Source organism: Antennarius striatus, chromosome 15 (genome assembly GCF_040054535.1).
Source record: "Antennarius striatus isolate MH-2024 chromosome 15, ASM4005453v1, whole genome shotgun sequence".
Classification (NCBI taxonomy): Eukaryota; Metazoa; Chordata; class Actinopteri; order Lophiiformes; family Antennariidae; genus Antennarius; species Antennarius striatus.
Genome location: NC_090790.1, coordinates 7,449,505 through 7,468,559, shown reverse-complemented (window position 1 = coordinate 7,468,559; position 19,055 = coordinate 7,449,505). Strand labels below are relative to the sequence as shown.

General features: G+C 38.2%; 1 protein-coding gene across 1 annotated transcript in view; it reads right to left on the bottom strand.

Moving 5' to 3' along the window:
* lpar1 (lysophosphatidic acid receptor 1) overlaps positions 1–18,174 on the bottom strand; it is a 34,160-nt gene extending 15,986 nt beyond the window's left edge. The window contains exons 1-2 of the mRNA XM_068335280.1: positions 17,834–18,174; positions 1,064–1,816 (exon numbers count right to left, since the gene is read on the bottom strand). Coding sequence (XP_068191381.1) covers positions 1,064–1,799 — 736 coding nt within the window. The 5' untranslated portion in view covers positions 1,800–1,816; positions 17,834–18,174. The remainder of the gene's footprint in view (positions 1–1,063; positions 1,817–17,833) is intronic.
* Positions 18,175–19,055: the final 881 nt, after the last annotated feature.

Genomic DNA, 19,055 nt, shown 5'->3' with positions numbered 1-19,055 from the left:
AAAGATGATCTTCCTGGATTTGAGTTTATTGTTTTTCCACCAATAAACCCAGGTCTAGGTCAACATTCAAAATTGTCATCCCTGGCCACTTTATTTTTTTTTCAAGAACAAGTAAAATCAAGTTTGCTTACATTGAGCAAACTATTCAAGAGTCAATTGTGTTTTTCAGCAGGTGGGGGGTGGGGTAGGGCCACGGTGTGGCAGAGCTCCTTTATCAATATACTTCAACATGAGTGTAGTCATGAGCTAATCCCCTGTACGGTGCAGCAGTGCTGTGTTTGGTTCAGACATCAGAATTTACTTTATGAGAAAAATACAGGAGGAGACAAGAGAGTCAACAGCAAAACTTTGGGAGACATAGTTTGTGTTGTGGTAGTTCGAAGAGAAAGAGTGTCATCATCAAGATAAAAGCTCATGAGATTCAGTAAAGCTGCAACAGCAAAAATAAATAAATAAATTGTATGTTTTTGTTAAATGTAGAGGTTGAACAAATTATATATTTTTAAATAGATTTTTTTCTTTTACCATCAAAAGCCCTTTTTTATTTGTTTTATAGAAGTAATCCATTGTTGAGATGTTTGTGTCACTACAGCAAAAAATATTTGTTCATTCATTCATTTTTCTGGTCAAAAACTGGTGTTCTTGGTTAAACCAGCTTATACTTTACTGTCAATTACTAAAAACATTTTAAAAAGGGTAGAAACAGACTGTTTTCATGATCAAAGAAAAGAGTCTACTCATTCTTTTGGTAGTTTTAGTGTTTACATAGTCAGAGAACACAATATTCTGTGGATCGTGAAAAATTGGTCACTGGTGTGGGGATCTTTACTGAAAACAACTGGCAATTAGTTAACATGCAGACTATTTATTCCACTTCTTAGATACCACTATCCTCTTGAGATGGTAACAAGTCACTTGTATTCCTTTGGGCCAGGAATATACAAAATGCAATGTGGACTAAAACATGACAGCAACAGAATAACAGCGTATTAATGGAAAGCATGAAGATTGACTGACAGACACAGACACAGATAGATATATAGGCTGATAAATTGTTCCTTACCCAATACAATCGCAACAGTTTTCAGCAGAGACATCATGGTATCTCGGTTCCGTCGTGGTCCAGAGCTGTGCCGTGACATCCTCATGGTCCTCTGGCGCACATATACAAAGATATGGGCATACAGTGTAACCATGACAACAAAAGTCACAAGGTTAAACACTGCCCAGAAGACCAGGTAGGAGTTACTGTAAAGTGGTGCCATGTTTGAGCAAGAGTGAATGCTACAAATACAGTTCCAGCCCACGCTAGGGATGGCCCCCATCAGTATGGACATTGTCCAGATTATAACAATCACCACAACCACACGTCGGTTACTCATGCGAGTGTGTAGCTGCATGCGGAAAACAGTGATGTGGCGTTCAATGGCGATGGCGAGCAGGTTAGCCACTGATGCCGTCAGGCTGGTGTCGATCAACCCCTGGCGCAGCAGCCATGTTGAAACAGTGAGACGTCTTGTGTTGGGTCCTGTATTAAACATCAAGTAAAAGTAGGCCAGTCCAGCAAAGAAGTCAGCAGCTGCTAGGTTGGCCATCAGGTAGTAGATTGGGAAGTGGAATCTCCTGTTAACGTAGATGGCGATCATCACCAGAAGGTTGGCGAGCATGATGAAAATGCACACAGTGATGCCCAGCCCCATCACCAGCCGACTGACGGTGTTCCAATCAGTAGCAAGGTCTTTACCACTGCGGTTGTAGAAGAAGGCAATCGTCTCATTGTAGTAGCACTGCTCCTCCATGATGGTAGTGTTGCTTTCTGGAAGGAGAAAATGAATTAAAATTTATATATATATATATTATTTTTTTTATCTGGAGGTGTAATTAAAAATGTGATACTTCCAATGACAGAAAACAGCATGGAGACTGGAAATGTTAAATTTAATTAACTAATCAAAACCAACCTCAAAAAAAGCCATTACATATTGAAAAGTGTGCTTAACTTAACAATAAACTGATGGTTTTGAAAAGCAGTATTTGAAACTTAATTTTTCATGGATTAAGACACATAGAACTGAGCAGCATCTCTGGTTAATTTTTCTGAGCCCATGCTAATTATTATGATGCGAAAGTTAATCAATGTGGTAAAATTCCAAAATTTCTCTTTCATAATAGTCAACACAAAACAATACTCCACGAAAGGTGGACTAAAGCTGGTTCCTGAAACATGATAAAACAAGAAATCCCCCTTAGATTTACACTCCGTATGATTAGAGGATATTAGTGTGTGCATGTGCTTGTGTGTGTATGTGTGTGTGCGTAGTAAACACTTCTGACAAGCAGCAGCTTTATGAGCAAAAGGACTAAAGCCAATTGCTAAAAAGAAACCTTTATCGTCACATTAACAACAACAAAAATTTTGTGCATAGCTGAGACGTGGAAAAACAAAAATCCCCCTTTGGTCTTTGGCTCAGTAAGAGTCTAAAGCCAAAGGAGGATTGTGTGTGTATGTGTGTGTGTGTGTGTGTGTGTGTGTCCTGGCATGTGTGTGTAAGCTCCAGGCCCAAACAGATGCCGGCTGCTGTCTTTTATACACCCCAGACCGGAAACAGGACCTGGGGGCTCAAGCAGAATAGGGTCTGTGTGTTTATGAAGTTGTGTACTGGTCAATGGGGTGTGAGGGCGTAGCAACTGAAAAAACAAGCGGGGTTGAGAAATTAAGCTCTGAGCTTTAAAGTTCTGATTGAGAGGCCAGAATTTCAACGACTCATGATACACAGGAGTCCTTTATCCTGTTGACCGAACGGCAAACGAGTGATTTTTCCTCTGAGAAAAACCTGTCTTGAGAGCTATGAGAACTGAAGTTTGCCAAAACTATTTTTGACTACTGTACCTTAAAATAAGGAGAACTCAAGACACTGATTCGAGACCCATTCAAAACATATGACTTAATGTTGACTGTTGCTTGCAATAATCCTTAATTCATTTCCTGACAATGCTTTTGTTCTATAGCACCTCATGTTACTCTTTACATCTTGTTGTAAATGCAATCCTGCCCATGAACTTGATCCAAATGCTGTAAATCATCTAAATGGTCTTTAATCAAGTTACATCATATAGAAATGAAATGAACATGGCAGTATATAATTAAGTTTATAAAGGAAGCCTTCAATAACACAAAATGTTTTTTTTGTCTTTCATTTCCTGAGCCGGGCTGATAAGGGACTTCTACAGCCATGTTTAATTGGAATGGCCATAAAATGTTGTTTTACTCACTGCAATAATAATGGTCCATTCTATTAGCCCTTCAAATCCTAACTTATTAAATTTCAGATAATACCTAGCTCCAGATGGCCACATGCATCTGCATGAACATGGAAAACCAAATAAAACCCAACAAAAAAATAAAAAATACTGGTCAGCAGTCATTACAATGGAGCCAGTAGGTTTACTTCATGTTAACAACATAATGTCATTCTTTTTACATATGTTTATTTTAAATCACAGTTGACAATGGGGGGGGGGGGGTCATTTAAAGGACAGATACGCATTTTTGGTGTCAGAATCAGATAATGAATTAAAGGGAAATAATGTAAGTTATGCATTCTTTCTGTGCGGCCCAGTACAAATTGACCCATGGACCGGTACCAGGCCACAACCTGAGGGATGGAGAACACTGGCTTAGAGCTCTGCACACACCATCATCACTGGTTTGCATTAAACTGGATCATATTGTCCGCTCTGGCTTAAATTTCTGTAAATAATGGAGGTTCATTTAACAAGCCTTGAATTGTCGCTCTACTACAGTGAAATGGATCTATTAATCTGGGTACACACTGTTAAACAGTGTTAATTCCAGCTTTGTCGGCCATAATTTGTCTCGCATTGTCTAGGGAGGGAGCGTCCATCAACCAATCCACTGTTCGGTCAGATGAAGTTCGGACATATCAGCTGTCTTTGGCTCTCCCACCATTGGGGCACAGCCATCAGTTCACTCCCCACATTCTGAGCTGTTTTTGTAACTGCGACTGTGGCAAACATGTAACTAGCCACTTGCCGCCCATTAGTCCACAGGTGCTGTATCCTGCACTGTTGGACTCCACGCCAACTCTGAGAGAGTGGCTGTGGAGAAATATGTTTTCATTTCCAGGGCAGAAGGGGGCGAAGTAGAGAATGCCGGTGGGTAGCAGCTCTCAAATAGGCACCAGCTGGGCAAAGCAACAGGCTGGAATCTTCTGGAAACAGACTTTTTAATTCTTGGTGGTGTGCAGAAAACACTCATTTCCTGTTTGTAATCGCTTTCTTTTCCCTTTGGTGTTTCAGAATTGCTTTATGAAGAAAGATATCAAACCTACATATAATTTTCAGGCTTTTAATTGATGTTTATGAGCTGAGGAAGCACTAACACAACCATTATGGAATCACAAAGAGGAGCTGCTCAGCAATGACAACCTCCATAATGCAGGCGAGAGGCCTCTGTGGTACCGCCGCAGATGAAAGCTCACTGATTCTTTTTGTCATCTGTGGCTTGTGACCATTACCAGGGGGAGCAGTAGCTGGGGCATTTGGAGCCTGAGTACTGGATAGTGGAGGATGAGTCAGTTGCCTCTCAAAACACAACCCAACAATTTCACCAGACCCTTGGAGCCTAAAAGAAAGTGTGTGTGTGTGTGTGTGTGTGTGTGTGTGTGTGTGTGTGTGTGTGTGTGTGTGTGTGTGTGTGTGTGTGTGTGTGTGTGTGTGTGTGTGTGTGTGTGTGTGTGTGTGTGTGTGTGTGTGTGTTTAATACAGTATTTAGAGGGTGTGTTATGCAAAGGGGAAACATTGAGCAAGAGAAATGGGATTTTATGTTTCTCTGTTACTGCCTTTAGGTGTGTGTGCACACACTGAAAGAGAAGGTTTCAATGACTGTGTGCGTGCGTGCGTGCGTGCGTGCGTGTGTGTGTGTGTTTTGAACCCCGGGTGTAAAAGATAGAGAACAAAATGCTTGCTGTTCTTGAGTGTGTGTCGACACACTCGCATCATGCTTGTTAGTAATGTGTGATGAAGTCTGGCTAAGAGTGTGAGCGTGTGTGTGTGCTTGTGTGTGTGTGTGTGTGTGTGTGTGTGTGTGTGTGTGTGTGTGTGGGTGTGTGTGTGTGTGTGTGTGTGTGTGTGTGTGTGTGTGTGTGTGTGTGTGTGTGTGTGTGTGTGTGTGTGTGTGTGTGTGAAAGGACCACCCTGGAATCCATACAAGTGAGGTCATAACTCGAGTATCTAAGCCAGGGCTGAATATTCATAACAAACTGTAATTAACACATACGGGCGCTCACACACACACACACACACACACACACACACACACACACACACACACACACACACACACACACATACATACATGCACAATTATTATTGTTATTTTCTAATGTTCCACAAATAGGTAAATTTAATCTTACAGGCAGAACTTTTACATGAGAATGAGAAAAGCCATCATCTGAGACTCCACAGAAAAATTAAGTCTCAGCTATAACCCCAAAATTATAGCATTGTGACACAGTATAACCGCACTGTAAAGTTTGGGATTGATGGATGAGACAAAAGTATTCTATCAGGGAAAGGATTTGTTCCTGACTGTAACTATAACACAAAACTACGACCCAAACCAAGATAATTATGAAAGGTTAGTCAAGTCCGCATATATTATTGCAAACATCATTTCCAGCTTGTTCAATTTTTATTTTTGTTTTAAACATAAACAGTGTTTTATATTTCAAATAGGGAATATACAGTATGTAGGTCATTGGTAGGGTTTCACACGGTTTTGCAAACTTCCTTCTCCACTGTATATATGTTAGGGATTCTCTATGTAAACTTTGTGTATGTGTATTGTTGCCGTCGTTATAACAGAAACTGAGATAGACCGTCGAGTTCCACTCAGCTCAAAGAATGCTAGAACACAACAAATGAACAGTCTCTTGATGATTGATCATCTAACTTTTTGCTGATTTTATTAATGTAGTCCTGAAAGTAATAAACATTTTGCAGGAACACTGAACTTCATGTTTGACGTGTTATTCCTATGCTGACAGAGCGTTTAGTCTGCGGAGAACATTCGTTAATACGTTTGCATGATCTCCGATATGGAACTTTCCATTGAGTTATATTGTACAAGGCACAATTAAAAGATTTATTTTGATACCTTCTTCAAAGAAAAACCCTTTTTATCCCCTTTCTTAACTGATAAAACTGATATATAACTCAGTTGGGTGTAAGATTATCAGTATGAATTACTTAGTGGATAAAGCAGTCAATCTCTATGGTTTTTCAGATGAATTATGAAATCATAAATGTTTTCTGATCTTCTTAAAGATTATACTCCATCCTAGGAATAACCTCCCTGTTGATATTAGACAGTTTAACTCTGCTGAGGTCAAAGTCCAAACTTTAAACTCATAATTTAACATCAAGTCTGTTATTAATATGATCTGCAAGTTTTAAACTCAAAATCTAATCTATTATTACTTTTGAAAATGCTGTCAGCCTAGACATTTGTTTCTTTTTCCTCCATTTGTGCTTTTCTCAGCTTTGCATCTTGAGCATTTGTGCAGTTTGTCCTCTTTCTAGGTCTCCCTGTGGAGTGGAGTTGCTCAACATCCTTTGCATCATCATTCTGTTTACAACTTTTCTAGAATTCTGTTTTGGTGATTGTCCACTGTGGAATTTTACTATCAAGTGTATTTTTCTCCCTTCTGGAAGAGGAATTTCCCCACCTCTTATTCCTTGTGAGTTTTCTTTAAGATTTCTTTAATTCTGGGAACTTTCTCTTGTCTGAGTATAGCATTATAAAGCATCATATGGTAAATTTGTAATATAATGAATAAAATTGAATATATCAAACTGTGGTTTAAGTGATATGTTGGCCTATCAAACAGGCATGTAGATTTATTTGCTTTACTAAGAAAATTAGGTCTTCTTACTTTTGATCTAATAAATTCCTCATCACAAGAATCCACTTTAACGTTTGAGAGCAGGTATTGATTCATTGTGCTAGAAATTCTTCCTATTCTTCATCTGCATGGCATGACATAAACAACTGGTCCTGTGTGTATTTTAGATGTTTGTTTTTTTTAAAAAGGTATGAAACATCTGAAAGTGATTACAATTGGGCATAAATGATCATTATGATTAGATATATTCATGCGCAAATCTGAGGCACTCTACATTGTACATTCTAAAAATGTTTTTAAAAAAACTTTTCATTGTATTTAAATTAATCCCACAGATAGATATCAGATTTTTTTTTCCAAAACCAGATCCAGAGGTCCATCATGAGTAAGGAGAGTCTGTACTCTTTCGTGTAGATTTCAGGTATATAGCTTTATTAATTAGTGATAGGAAATATCATTCAAAGGCTTTAATTTTGAATGAGCATGATCCGTGAAGGTCTTATTCCATCTTTCATCCTTTTATAATCTACTTCATACTCCTCCTCTGCACACTTTTCATCTTCTTTCTTCCTCCTCTCCTTACTATCATCACTTATTTTTTCTTCACCTTTTTACCTTCTGCCTCCTCCTGTTTCTAAACTCCATCAAACACTGCCCCATCAGGAGGTTATCACCCCTTCTTTACTCCTATTTCTCCAGCCTCTCTTTTTTTCAACTCATCCTGTTATTTCTCTTCTCTTTAACTTTCCTCTACTCTATCCTCCTCTTCGCCTCATTCCTCCCCTTCAACATCCCACTTCTCCTCTTTGCCAGCTCTCTACACAATGTGCCCATTGTTTCCAAGATCCCACCCCATAGGCAAAAAAAAAAAGAAAAAAGTAATCTACAACACAGAATACAAGCAAACAGACACACATAGACTTTCATTTTCTGACTGTCCCTTTAACATCATGGGCGGGTGCTCACAAACCACACACACTAACCCTGTTAAACGGTTGCAGCAGACCGGCAGAGCTCAGCACAAGGGCTGGATTGAGAGTCGGTGTTGAGTCATGTGTGACTGCTGCCGTGACGGAGTGATTCACAGCTCCTTAGTGGCTGATACCCCTTCAACCACTTAAGAACCTCTATCTCAACACATGTTGCCCCAGACTGACACAAGTTCACTCATTATGTTTGATGGCTCATTACAGAGAACTAGAGAACACGGCATGATTAAGACAACCAGAATAGAATAGAATTACAGATCAATCTGGAATAATAATATTCTGGTTTTCAGAATATTATTGCTGAAAACCATGTTGTTGGAGGATGATATGAGTGAAATGCTCTGTAATGTGTAGCATATCTTAATCAAACACATTTCCTCACATGAAATGTATTATCTCTTCTGAATTATATGTGTATAAACCAGTATTTTATTACACCACCACCAGAGACACATCTGGAGAATTAAGTCTTGGATAAAAATATGTTATATTTACCAGCACATAGGTCTGGAGAATCCTATTATGTGGGAGTCGCAGCGTCTTCTGGTTTTGTACAATGTCAAAGGCAACAACGTTTTGTTAAACAGAAGAAACATCTTTATCTAGCTATAAATTCTTCTTGGAATTGTAATTATAAGAAAGCCTATGGTAAACTGAAAATCCAAATCATGGGTTAATATCTCCAGAGAAGCAAATTATGCAGCCTTGCAAAGGTCTGTGTAGTAATCTACTTTAAGGTCTATGATCTGTTCCACATGTTTTAAAGCATGTTTTCAGGGTAAGTGGCAAGAAGAAAAAAATCATAAATGAAATGAATCATGGAGCACCCCTCAAAATGTAACCTGGAATTGCCTAAGCTGTATGACTCGTGTGGAAGCCGATTCACACCTGAACTTTAATTTTCTTAGCAACTTAAGGTGATTGAAAGAAATGAGCTGTTCCAAATTGTGTTAGTTTCAAATTACTAACACAAAAAATATGTACACACTGCATTTGTAATTTGGTTACGCAGATGTAAACACAATTAAACTAGGTTGTGTGCATGTGTTCTGTGAAAAGGGATTTGTTGGTCTCCAATTCAAAGCAATACAAAGGAAGATCCAGTTACTCTGGAACATAGAAACACATTTGCTGACACTATTAGAAATGAACACACATATGTTATGGTCAACAAACTTCTACTGGCATTTAAGAGACTTGTTGCAGACAAGCAGCCTCCACCACGGGTCAGGTTTGTTTTTTGTTTTTTTTACAATTTATTGTTGGGTGTATCAGTCATACACGTAGGAGATAATATAACTGTAGATCAATTCCAGAGATTGCATCAGTGTAGCAACTGCAAAATGGGATTGCATCAGAGCAGTCCCCTTAGATTTAGGGATTTCATTCAAAAGCATCTTTAATATTGATCCCTGAATACTCTGCACTGTCACAATTAACTAACACTGTGCACATATTAGGTTAAGATTTTTGTTGCATTTGGGCGATTACTCTCCTCCTGGCAAAGCTAAACTCAGTCAGCAGGATCGGAAACATTTATGGGCTATCAGGTGTTTTTAGAAATGGGGTTTGGCTGAGTCGCACACACTTCTCTTGAGGCTGATCCACCTTTATCTTGGCTGTCCGGTTCAAGCTGTCATGTTTAAAGGTGAACATTCATCCCAGGCTGAGGTCAAGCAGCACGTTTACTTCCAAGATTTGACTGTGTCTCTTCTCAGTGTCGGGGAGATTGCTATTAAATTCTTCTCAAAGTAATTGCTATAATAACACAAAATTTTATTTTCTGTGTTTTATAAAAGTATTGTAGATATTATGAACTACATTTTTTACATTTTTGAATAAATTATTTCATTTTGTTGTTATTAGTTTGTCAACAAAGACCAATATTAAAAATAAACACTATTGGGGTTTCGCAACATCGTACAACGTGTACCATTGTGTTTCAATCCCAAATATAATAATTAGATAGGTAACAGATGCTTAAAAAATGTTTGCCCAGCAGAATATGTTCCACGCTTGCGCAGACCATTTAGAAAAACAAAAAGGGCATATAAAAGCGCACCACTAATGAATGACTGAATGACCTTCTCCATAAATTTCAGATATTCTCGAGATGAGGATTGAGGATTACAAAAAAACTTCCTGTTTTATGCATTTTTTGGTTCCTTTTTTTGTCTTTCCCATTAGACATTCTAGACATGATTAGAATCCACAGCCTGTCAAACACACAAAAATAAAGCATTAAGACATCTGAGTGAACTCTTCCAAGGACGGAAGTTGATGGGAAGTCAGCAGGCAAATGAGGAATGAGGGAGGAAGGGTCGGCTGTTTCTTTACAGGGTGATGTGGTCGAGCAGCAGCCAGCTTGAGCGTCTGACATTGCCTCATTTCAAACATTGTGGTCAGTCTGACTGCATGTGATTCATTGATGCCGATCGTGTGGTGTTACCAAGTTCAAGAGTGTTGATCATTCCAATTCATTTACAGCTTTTAAGATTTGTACGGAATACATAGATTTGTTACATGCCTTTATTTGATATTTAACAAATGATAAATTTGTAAATATATCATATGTATAGCTCGGTCCATAAAGTTATGTGATTGGTTCAGCTTGTTTTATTTGATGGTTTGCAAAATTACTGAAAAATGTATTAATAGTTTGGGATGAATTTTTCACCAAAGATGCGTATCATAGCGGTGATTTTATTTTTGGTGATGATCTCGATAAGGATTGGTCTCTGGATAAAGAAAATTTATAATTGATATGATAATTGATATGATAATTGATAACTGAAGAATTATAAAAGCATGTTTAATTTAAAAAAATAGGATAAACCTCCTTCACAAAGCTATCCAAATGTTACACTATTATTGTAGGCACTTGTACAAATATTACAGGCTATGTAATAATCAGACTATTTTAGATTATATGATTGCAGAGTGACAGAGCTGGCATTTCTAAAATAACAATAACTTTACAGATTTTGGGGACCTTGATGAAAGTTTGCACTCTCCGAGTACCTTTATGAATCATAAAGTCTTGTTGGTCTGTTTCTGATAATGTCAACAACACACTGACACTAAATACCTTTTTTTTGTGATGAATGACTGTCTTCAAATTGCATGTATGTGTCACATATTCATGACACGCTTCTTACGATGCATTTAACAAAAATGTTTTTCCTTCTGTTTTGTGGTGATCCCTACTAGCTGGCTTGTAAACTGGCTAATAGCTGTTCTTCTATTTACAATAAAATACTCTTCATTCATTCATTCATTCATTCATTCATTCATTCATTCATTCATTCATTCTCCAAGTGTAAGAAAAAAATATCATGATGGTTTCTGATATTTAATCTTCTGAAACAGAATTTCTGTACTAAGATATGAGAAACCACGTTACATAAAAATCTTATCAGAAAATGGCAACATACTTGAATTGCATTCTTTGTATTTCAAACACACAATGGATTAGTGTCCTCATCCTGATAAGGAAGGCTTTGAACCAGTTCATAGAATGAAAACACAAACCAGGAACTTTTGGTATGTTGCTAAGAACAAAAATGGAACCAAAAACTTTGCATTTTTTAGTGTTCTGGAACAGAATCATTTTTGTTCGTGAAAAAAAAAGAATATCTGACCTGATGGTATCACCAGCAAGGAAAGAAAAAGCAGTCTCCCACTCTCAATTGTATTCAAAATCTGTTTGTTCACTTTACTGGCCTGTGACAAGTATTGGAAAAGATAGCATTAATTAGGCCTCACTGTCTTTGCTAAAATGCTGGTTAGTTCTATTTTTGGGCATTTGCATTGCGAGAATCCTATACGATAGCATTTTACGTATGACCCAGCTACCAACAAATTCATGTGTAACATAGAAAGAAGTAGAGCAGAAATTATGGAATATCATGGGGGCAATTTAGAGAGACACATTCAGCGAAAGCATCCAGACATCTTAAAGAATTCTTCCACTCAAGTCAGCCAAAAGGGAATAGCTTCTACAGGGTAGAAGACTGTAGTTGTGAAGAAGCCCAAACTAGTTCATGAGTCTATTACTCCTGAAGTTCTAGTGGATGCCTGCTTGGTGCTTGTAACTCATAGCAGACCATTTTATGTAATGGAGGACTCTGGCTTTAGATTGTCAATCCATTGGAAGTGTTTTCACAATTTATTCAGCCAATGTTCACAAAAAGGGGGCAAATCTTTCCCAAAACAAAAGGAAAATGCTATTAGATGAACTGAATGGTAGGCTTCTCGTGCGTAACATTGACAGTGCTACATGCATAGACCGCTCTGTTCTCGGCATATAGATACAACATGCATGTGGAAAGTGTATTGTTTTAAGTACTCTGACTGCTGGAGAATTAAGTGACAGACATGCATAATTGCATAGGAGTTACTGAGTCTGTAGTGTGTCGCCAAGTGTGTGCTGTTCAGCACATACATTATAATTGGTGGTGGAAGATGCATTGAGAGAGAAAGAAGTGTCCAATGCAAGGCACATCTTCAAAATGTTGTACACTCCAAATGTTGTGGCCGTTAGAATCGGTCATACGATGTGGTTAGAATAGACCATAAGAGGATTATAGTCGATTGTCTACCGAGACCGCACTCCAAACACGACATGCTTGACAGACTTCCTATCTAAGAATATTTTGCGATTACATGTCACCAACAGTAAATGAGCTGCATTTGATTGAATCACCGTGGCTGGCCATTTTGAATCTATAGTTAATGTTTTGAAACCTGCAAAAATCCCCAACAAATGCATTCAGTCAGAACAGCTTCCTGCAGGAGACTTTTATGGTTTATGGCTGAAGTGTGTGTTGAATAGTGACAAAATTGACAGCTCCTTTGCCAAACGATTGGTTCAGTGCATGAAAGAGCGTCAGCATTCATTGCGTATAAATGTTGCATTTGTGGCTGTTTAATTTGTTGATCTGAGGTATAGGCTATTTCTGAAAGAGAACTAAGGTGAAATGTCTGATATACATCTGTGCCACAGTTGGGAAGCCATCCAAAACGTAAATATGAGTGTGAAAAATGGAGCAGACCACATGCCATCGTCCTCGTCTAAAGATGATGATGAAATACAGCAGCTACTAAATACAGCCAAAGACAGAGAAACCACTGTTGTACAATGGGGAAAGGTTCCCATTGCCTCAGTGTTAGATGCTTATGCAAGACAAGCACGTTAAATAACGTTTACAAGGAATTTACAAGGAATGATATGAACTGGTTCGGGAATAATATTTTTTTTGTATAATAATATCAATTCTTGCGTGGAACGTAAAACTGTAAACATTATTATACTGTTTCTGCCCCAAACTAAGCACTTCTGGTTCAAAGCCCTGCTGATAAGAACAGCTTTCTGTCCAAACCATCTCAAATTAGCTGAGATACAGGTGGAGGACTTTAAAGATGATTCTTTTAGAACATTTACATCATGTATGTTTCAAAACATACAGCCAGCATACGCAAACACAATGCATAACAGCAAAAACAGATAAAAGCATCAAACTAAAACAGTCAACCCTCGAGCCAGTCTTAATGATGAGACACCATAACGATTAATGTAGGAATCTACAATTTAAATGTTATACTTTGGTGTGTGCTGTATTTTGTCATTAGATCACAGTCACATTGAAGTGTCTTCACTTTAGTTCTTAGTAAACTATTGAGACAGAAGAAAGACAACCCCTGTGTAATCTAGTTGACTTGCTTTTCATGCACAATTAATAATATGCAGGAGTATTTCAAAAACATTGTGTTGGAGAGTTCTGATCATGATTAATCCGTCTCTCCTGTGCTATTAAATTTAAGAAGTACACATATGGACTATCTAAACTAGAAGTAAACCAAATAATCAGTCTGGCCTCAGCTTCCGCATTTGATGATGATTGTGTGCATACTTCACCAGACAACTTTAATGCACAATGATGATCCCCTCACCTAGATTTCTTGTACAAATAGTTGAATCAGCTCCATATTTTACTGTATTAATTAATTAAAAAATAATTACATGATGCTCAGGAGTTTAATGGAGACATGGTTTTGAGGTTGATGTTCAGTGATCCACTATAATTTCTTTAATTTATTGGACAATTATTATTTTAAACAAGCTGTTTAGATCTACAGTCCTCAGAAAGTTAAAATTTGCAATGTCGATTTTTTTTTTTTTCCTGGAGAAAGGGTGATGACATCCACTGAGTCATCATTATTACACAAACCCTCGGAAAACCTCTCAAAACAAAAATAGGGACAGTAATTGCTCCAGTTGACTGTAAAGAGTTGTTTAATTTCATATATTATGATATAATAAGATATGATTTACAAAAACATTAATCAAAACTTGAACTTTTGTGGTCTTTTCCTGCTTGTTTTTACTTCAGATGAATGGGTGTCGCCTGCTGGCACACAAGTCATTTACCACAGTGTGTTACGCTACTGAGTCCCATGTCACTGTAAATCTGAAGTGTGATGACTGTGGTGCATAATGCTTCCAAATCAGCAGTTGAAGAAGTGGCGTCTCACCACAGACTCCCACATTATGCAGACACTTAATAATTTTCTTTAGATGTACATATAAATTATTTTTTATCTTTAGCATTGTCATCCATTCCCTTGAATCATTTCCCTTTTCAAAAGCTTTAAAGATTTCACCTAAAACAGCCTAAAAAATGTTACCTGCATTAATGTGGCAACAATCTGTATTTTGGGACCGAGAATGGGTGGAATGCAGGTCCTTACATGAGGGGGAGGAGAAACTGTGCTTTCACTAATAACAACACAAATGGTTCAAGGACCCTTTCTTTTGACAGATGTCAGGGCTCATGCAGGGAAACATAAAACAGTCATCTTGGAGGGGAGACGAAAACTCTGCAGTGGGAGTTTGGTTTGGTTTGAACAAGAAGGTCAGAAGTCAGAAGTATCAACTCACCCCTTCAAAATGTGTTTTGATTTTCTGCATGTCACAAAACATTTGGATGTATCTGTTTTGGTATTCCTCTCAAATCTATCAGTCAGAAGGACTAACAGTCCAGTTACTGAGGAAACCACTGAGGTCCTAAAACAATCCTTATTTAGAGCACTGGTGTGTCATGTTCATGGGGGCCAGTGTGATTATTCACAAAGACGTCTAAAGCAACATAATAATTTGGAACTGTAAAGTAAGAGTCTACATGAAAATAAATGATACATTATTCAATTATAGGGTATCAAACGAACTTGATCACTCTAAACTACTACTACTAAACTACTACTGCTTGTGTCGAAGTAGTTTTCATCTGAATTAATTTGCGTTACATTCTGCAGTCTTGCCTTCTCAGATCCTTTCACAACTCATTCATGCTTGTGGTAAAATATGCATTAATACTGAGCTATTTTTACTGCAGAGCTCACAGAGGTGGGACAGTTGGAGCCAATGCAGTTGATCTGCATGATGGATAATAGGAACTCATATTTCAATGACCTCAATTTTTTTTTCTGTCTTCGTCTTCGAACAATCGTCATCATTTTTACAAGGCTGTATAAAATATCTAAGAGCATTAAAACTGACCTTGGTTCAGTAAACTCTATATCAGGACACCACATGGGCTGCATCTCTTTTTGAGGAATTATGCAATAAAATGAAAACATATTTCTTCATAGTCATAGTGGGATGATTAAGCGTCTTATTTAACAGCTCTAGGTAAAGATTACCAAAGACCCTATGCCCTAGTTACCCTACCCCTCCTACAGCAGTAGCTGCAGCCTGTCTCAGACCTGAATAAATGCTTCTCACACTCCACTACAGCATCAAAGACCCCCTGAGGTCTGGGGCAATGGGTGGTAGATACACAGCGTTTTCACTATCTCCAATGAATACACAAATAAACTCGTTGAGAAGGGCAAAGACAGCATACGGCTTGTTGCTTTTGCAACAGACCTTAGTAATTGGTTAAAAACGATTGATTAACCAGATGGGTCCATATTGAAAGGTAGGTGAAAAAGGAAAAAATGGGATTACTGTACAACAAATATAAAGATTAAAAATTTAATCACTGTGTTTTGGTACACAATTTATTTCTTAATAACAACAGTGGAAAATGAAACACTTTTTTTTTTTAAATTCTATAATATTGTTATATAAATTCCCTGTTCATGGCATATTATGTCACTCATAGCGGAAGATAATAGTGCAATTCTTATCCAAACTTGTGGCTGACTGTTGTGGACCATTTAAGCTGCTTTAGATGCTCTTCAAAGATGAAATGTAAAACAAAAAATGTAATGAAAAAAAAAACATAGCCACTCCCAATATCTATCAGTGGGCGCGTACTTCTACATTAACAAGATGACAGTAAATAGTCCAAGCTTTAACATCAATGCTAACTACAATGGTAGAGGAAGTTGAGATAATGAGCGAGATGTGGACACAGGGATGTGTTGTGGTATTTAGGGCTATATAACATATAGCAACATGTGAATGCATTAGTTTTTAACAACACTTTTATTCTTCATCATATGTTTGTCAAGTCTTTATTGACAATAGCTACACTGTCCCCACTGGTTTTCAGTGTTGCATCCAAAAATGAGCACAAGTAAGGATGAAATGAGTGCAAAGTGCAGATGAAAGGCTCAGTCCGTTACCGTATGCATCTTTAGCTCTTCTTCGTCTTTTACACTTCTTTTACACTCTTCTTTTACATCTTTAACAATGAGTGTAAATGACCGTTAAGTTCTGTGTTATACCTGAGAGATAGATCTCCTGGTCCGGATGTGACTCGTGACCCCTGGGGTGCTATTCCAAAATATGCCCTAACTATTTTGTGTAACAATCAGATTGTGAACTGACTCACACAGAAAGTGTCAGGGTTGTGCAGTTATGTCTGTAACCCACCCAACCTGCTTTCAAAACCAAAAGATTTTAACACATACAAGTCTGTGGGTGAAGCAATTAAACTAAATCGACCATTACTTGTTGGACAAGGGGGAAAAAAGCTTAAAATGTCATTCAGAAAAAGCCACTAAGTGTACCACACAAGAGTCAGCAGAGCCTTTAAGGCCTCTGAAGTAGATCATCTTGGTTATGAATCTGTCCTGCATTTGATATCATGGACTTTAAAACAATATTTCGTACGTGAATTTTTGTTAAGACAGAAAGTTATGATCCAGAATTTCTGGATCTTGTTTAGTTGGAGAGACCAGACCACATAATCATTCCCATCTTTTTCGAGCAACATCCAGGACACTGCGGGGTGTATTGACTCCTGCTGTTTGTAGACAGGATCAAGATTCATACTTTGGTAAGATTCCAACACCACAAGACATTTTGAAGTGGTATCCATCTGCTGGTGCTGCACCATTATCATGTACTGACACCAGTGTTGCCTGGTGGATGATAGAGAGATTGTGAATATTTTGTGAAGAGCAAGGGGGACTATAATTTAAAGAGAGAAGAAGAGGTGCAATGAAGAAATGTAAATGAAAATTCCAGACATATTCTTTGACTGTGGACCAGCGTGGAAAATCAGCACAGATGTCAAACCTTTACTCCCAGATCCAACGCCCGTTTGTCTACCCCCCAAACTCACTCCCTCCATAAATATGTTTCTAAATCCCTGGTTTGATAAAGAGCCCAACTCTGGCGCAACAAGTCACTCATTTCATCCGCGTCCCCGCTCTCACTGGCGCACAAAACTGAGCGTCTCCGATCGAAATAACGGTGCGCACAGCGGATTCACGGATCTGCTAATGCCATCAAACCAGTTATCTGAACCGAAACGCTTTCCTGACGCGTCTACGTGGCAGGTATACTTTGATTATGTAAAGATGTTCACATCATGCATATAGGAAAACTCTTAAAGACCCCTATTTCTGATGGTTTGTCCCAGAAGCAGGATTTAAAAAAAAAAAAAAATTTAATGAAATACTTACAGTGTCTTCTTTTCCTGTGAGAGTAGTAGGTAAGTAGTTTAGCTTACTCCCTGACTGGTTCCTGGATGTCCAAGTTGGATTCGGGTGCCTGAAGTTTCTCCCACAGACAACTGTCGGAGACTTTTCCCTGCGCAACTCTTGTGTCAAAGTTTCAGCAACGTGATAAAATACTCCAAATGCAATATACAGTCAGGTAATAATTTCATTTTATGTCCCCGTAGAGAAGTAATGTCTCCTCTGATTTTTTTTCTGTCCCTGTAGTAAAAGTTGTTTTGTTTTTTATTGTTAAAAAAAATAAATGAATCTCAAATGAAGTCGCTTTGACGCTCTCTCCTGCGTCTCCGTGCCTCTCTGCGCTGGCGCGGCAATCTCTCTCTCTCTCCCTCTCCTCTCTCTCTCCCTCTCCTCTCTCTCTCTCCCTCTCCTCTCCCTCTCTCTGCCTCTCTCTCCCTCTCTCTCCCTCTCCCCCCCCCCCTCTCTCTGAACTGCCACACACTGCAGGAGAGGACCTTTGTCTGCAAATGACGTCACTCACACGCACACAGACACACGGACATTGCAAGGATAGCCATTAGTGGCACTAAAAGCTACTACACTATAATTCTCATTTTATCTATTTATCGCAAAACTTCTACATTTTAATTGTCTTGTGGCTGAGATTGAGTTAGACTAAAAATTAATTTTCGTTAAACCAAATTATTTTTTCTTGTTAAAAAGAACATATTTACAAATCTTTATGTAAATTTGGTGCAACCAAAGACATTTCTTGTAGTATTCACAGCAGAGAGTTGTTCTTTTTCCTTCTGCACCTAATTGGAAACACATTTTTTCTCAGTAACTTGTTAAGAGAGAGACAGGAAGGGAGAGAGAGAGGTGGAATGAAACAGGGAGAAAAAAAGAGACCGAGGCTGACACTAAAAGATTCAAAGACATATTGTATTCCTTACCAATTAACCTGTATTTGAAAAAAGGCCTTCCTGTCTGCCATTGCTGGTGTCCAAGTTACATCCAAATCTCCTGATAGTAAGCTTTCAGCTTTTGAGAAAATGTTTGCTTGGTACAGTTAGCTTATGTCCACCAACTGAACACCATCTGTGAATGCTTAGTGAGAAGTTTGTAGTCACCGACCACCGTGGCTTTGGAATGAAATGAAGTGTTGAAGCCACAATACCCTGAAAATTGTAACATGCCGAATTTGTCATATTATTGAGTTGAATATGTT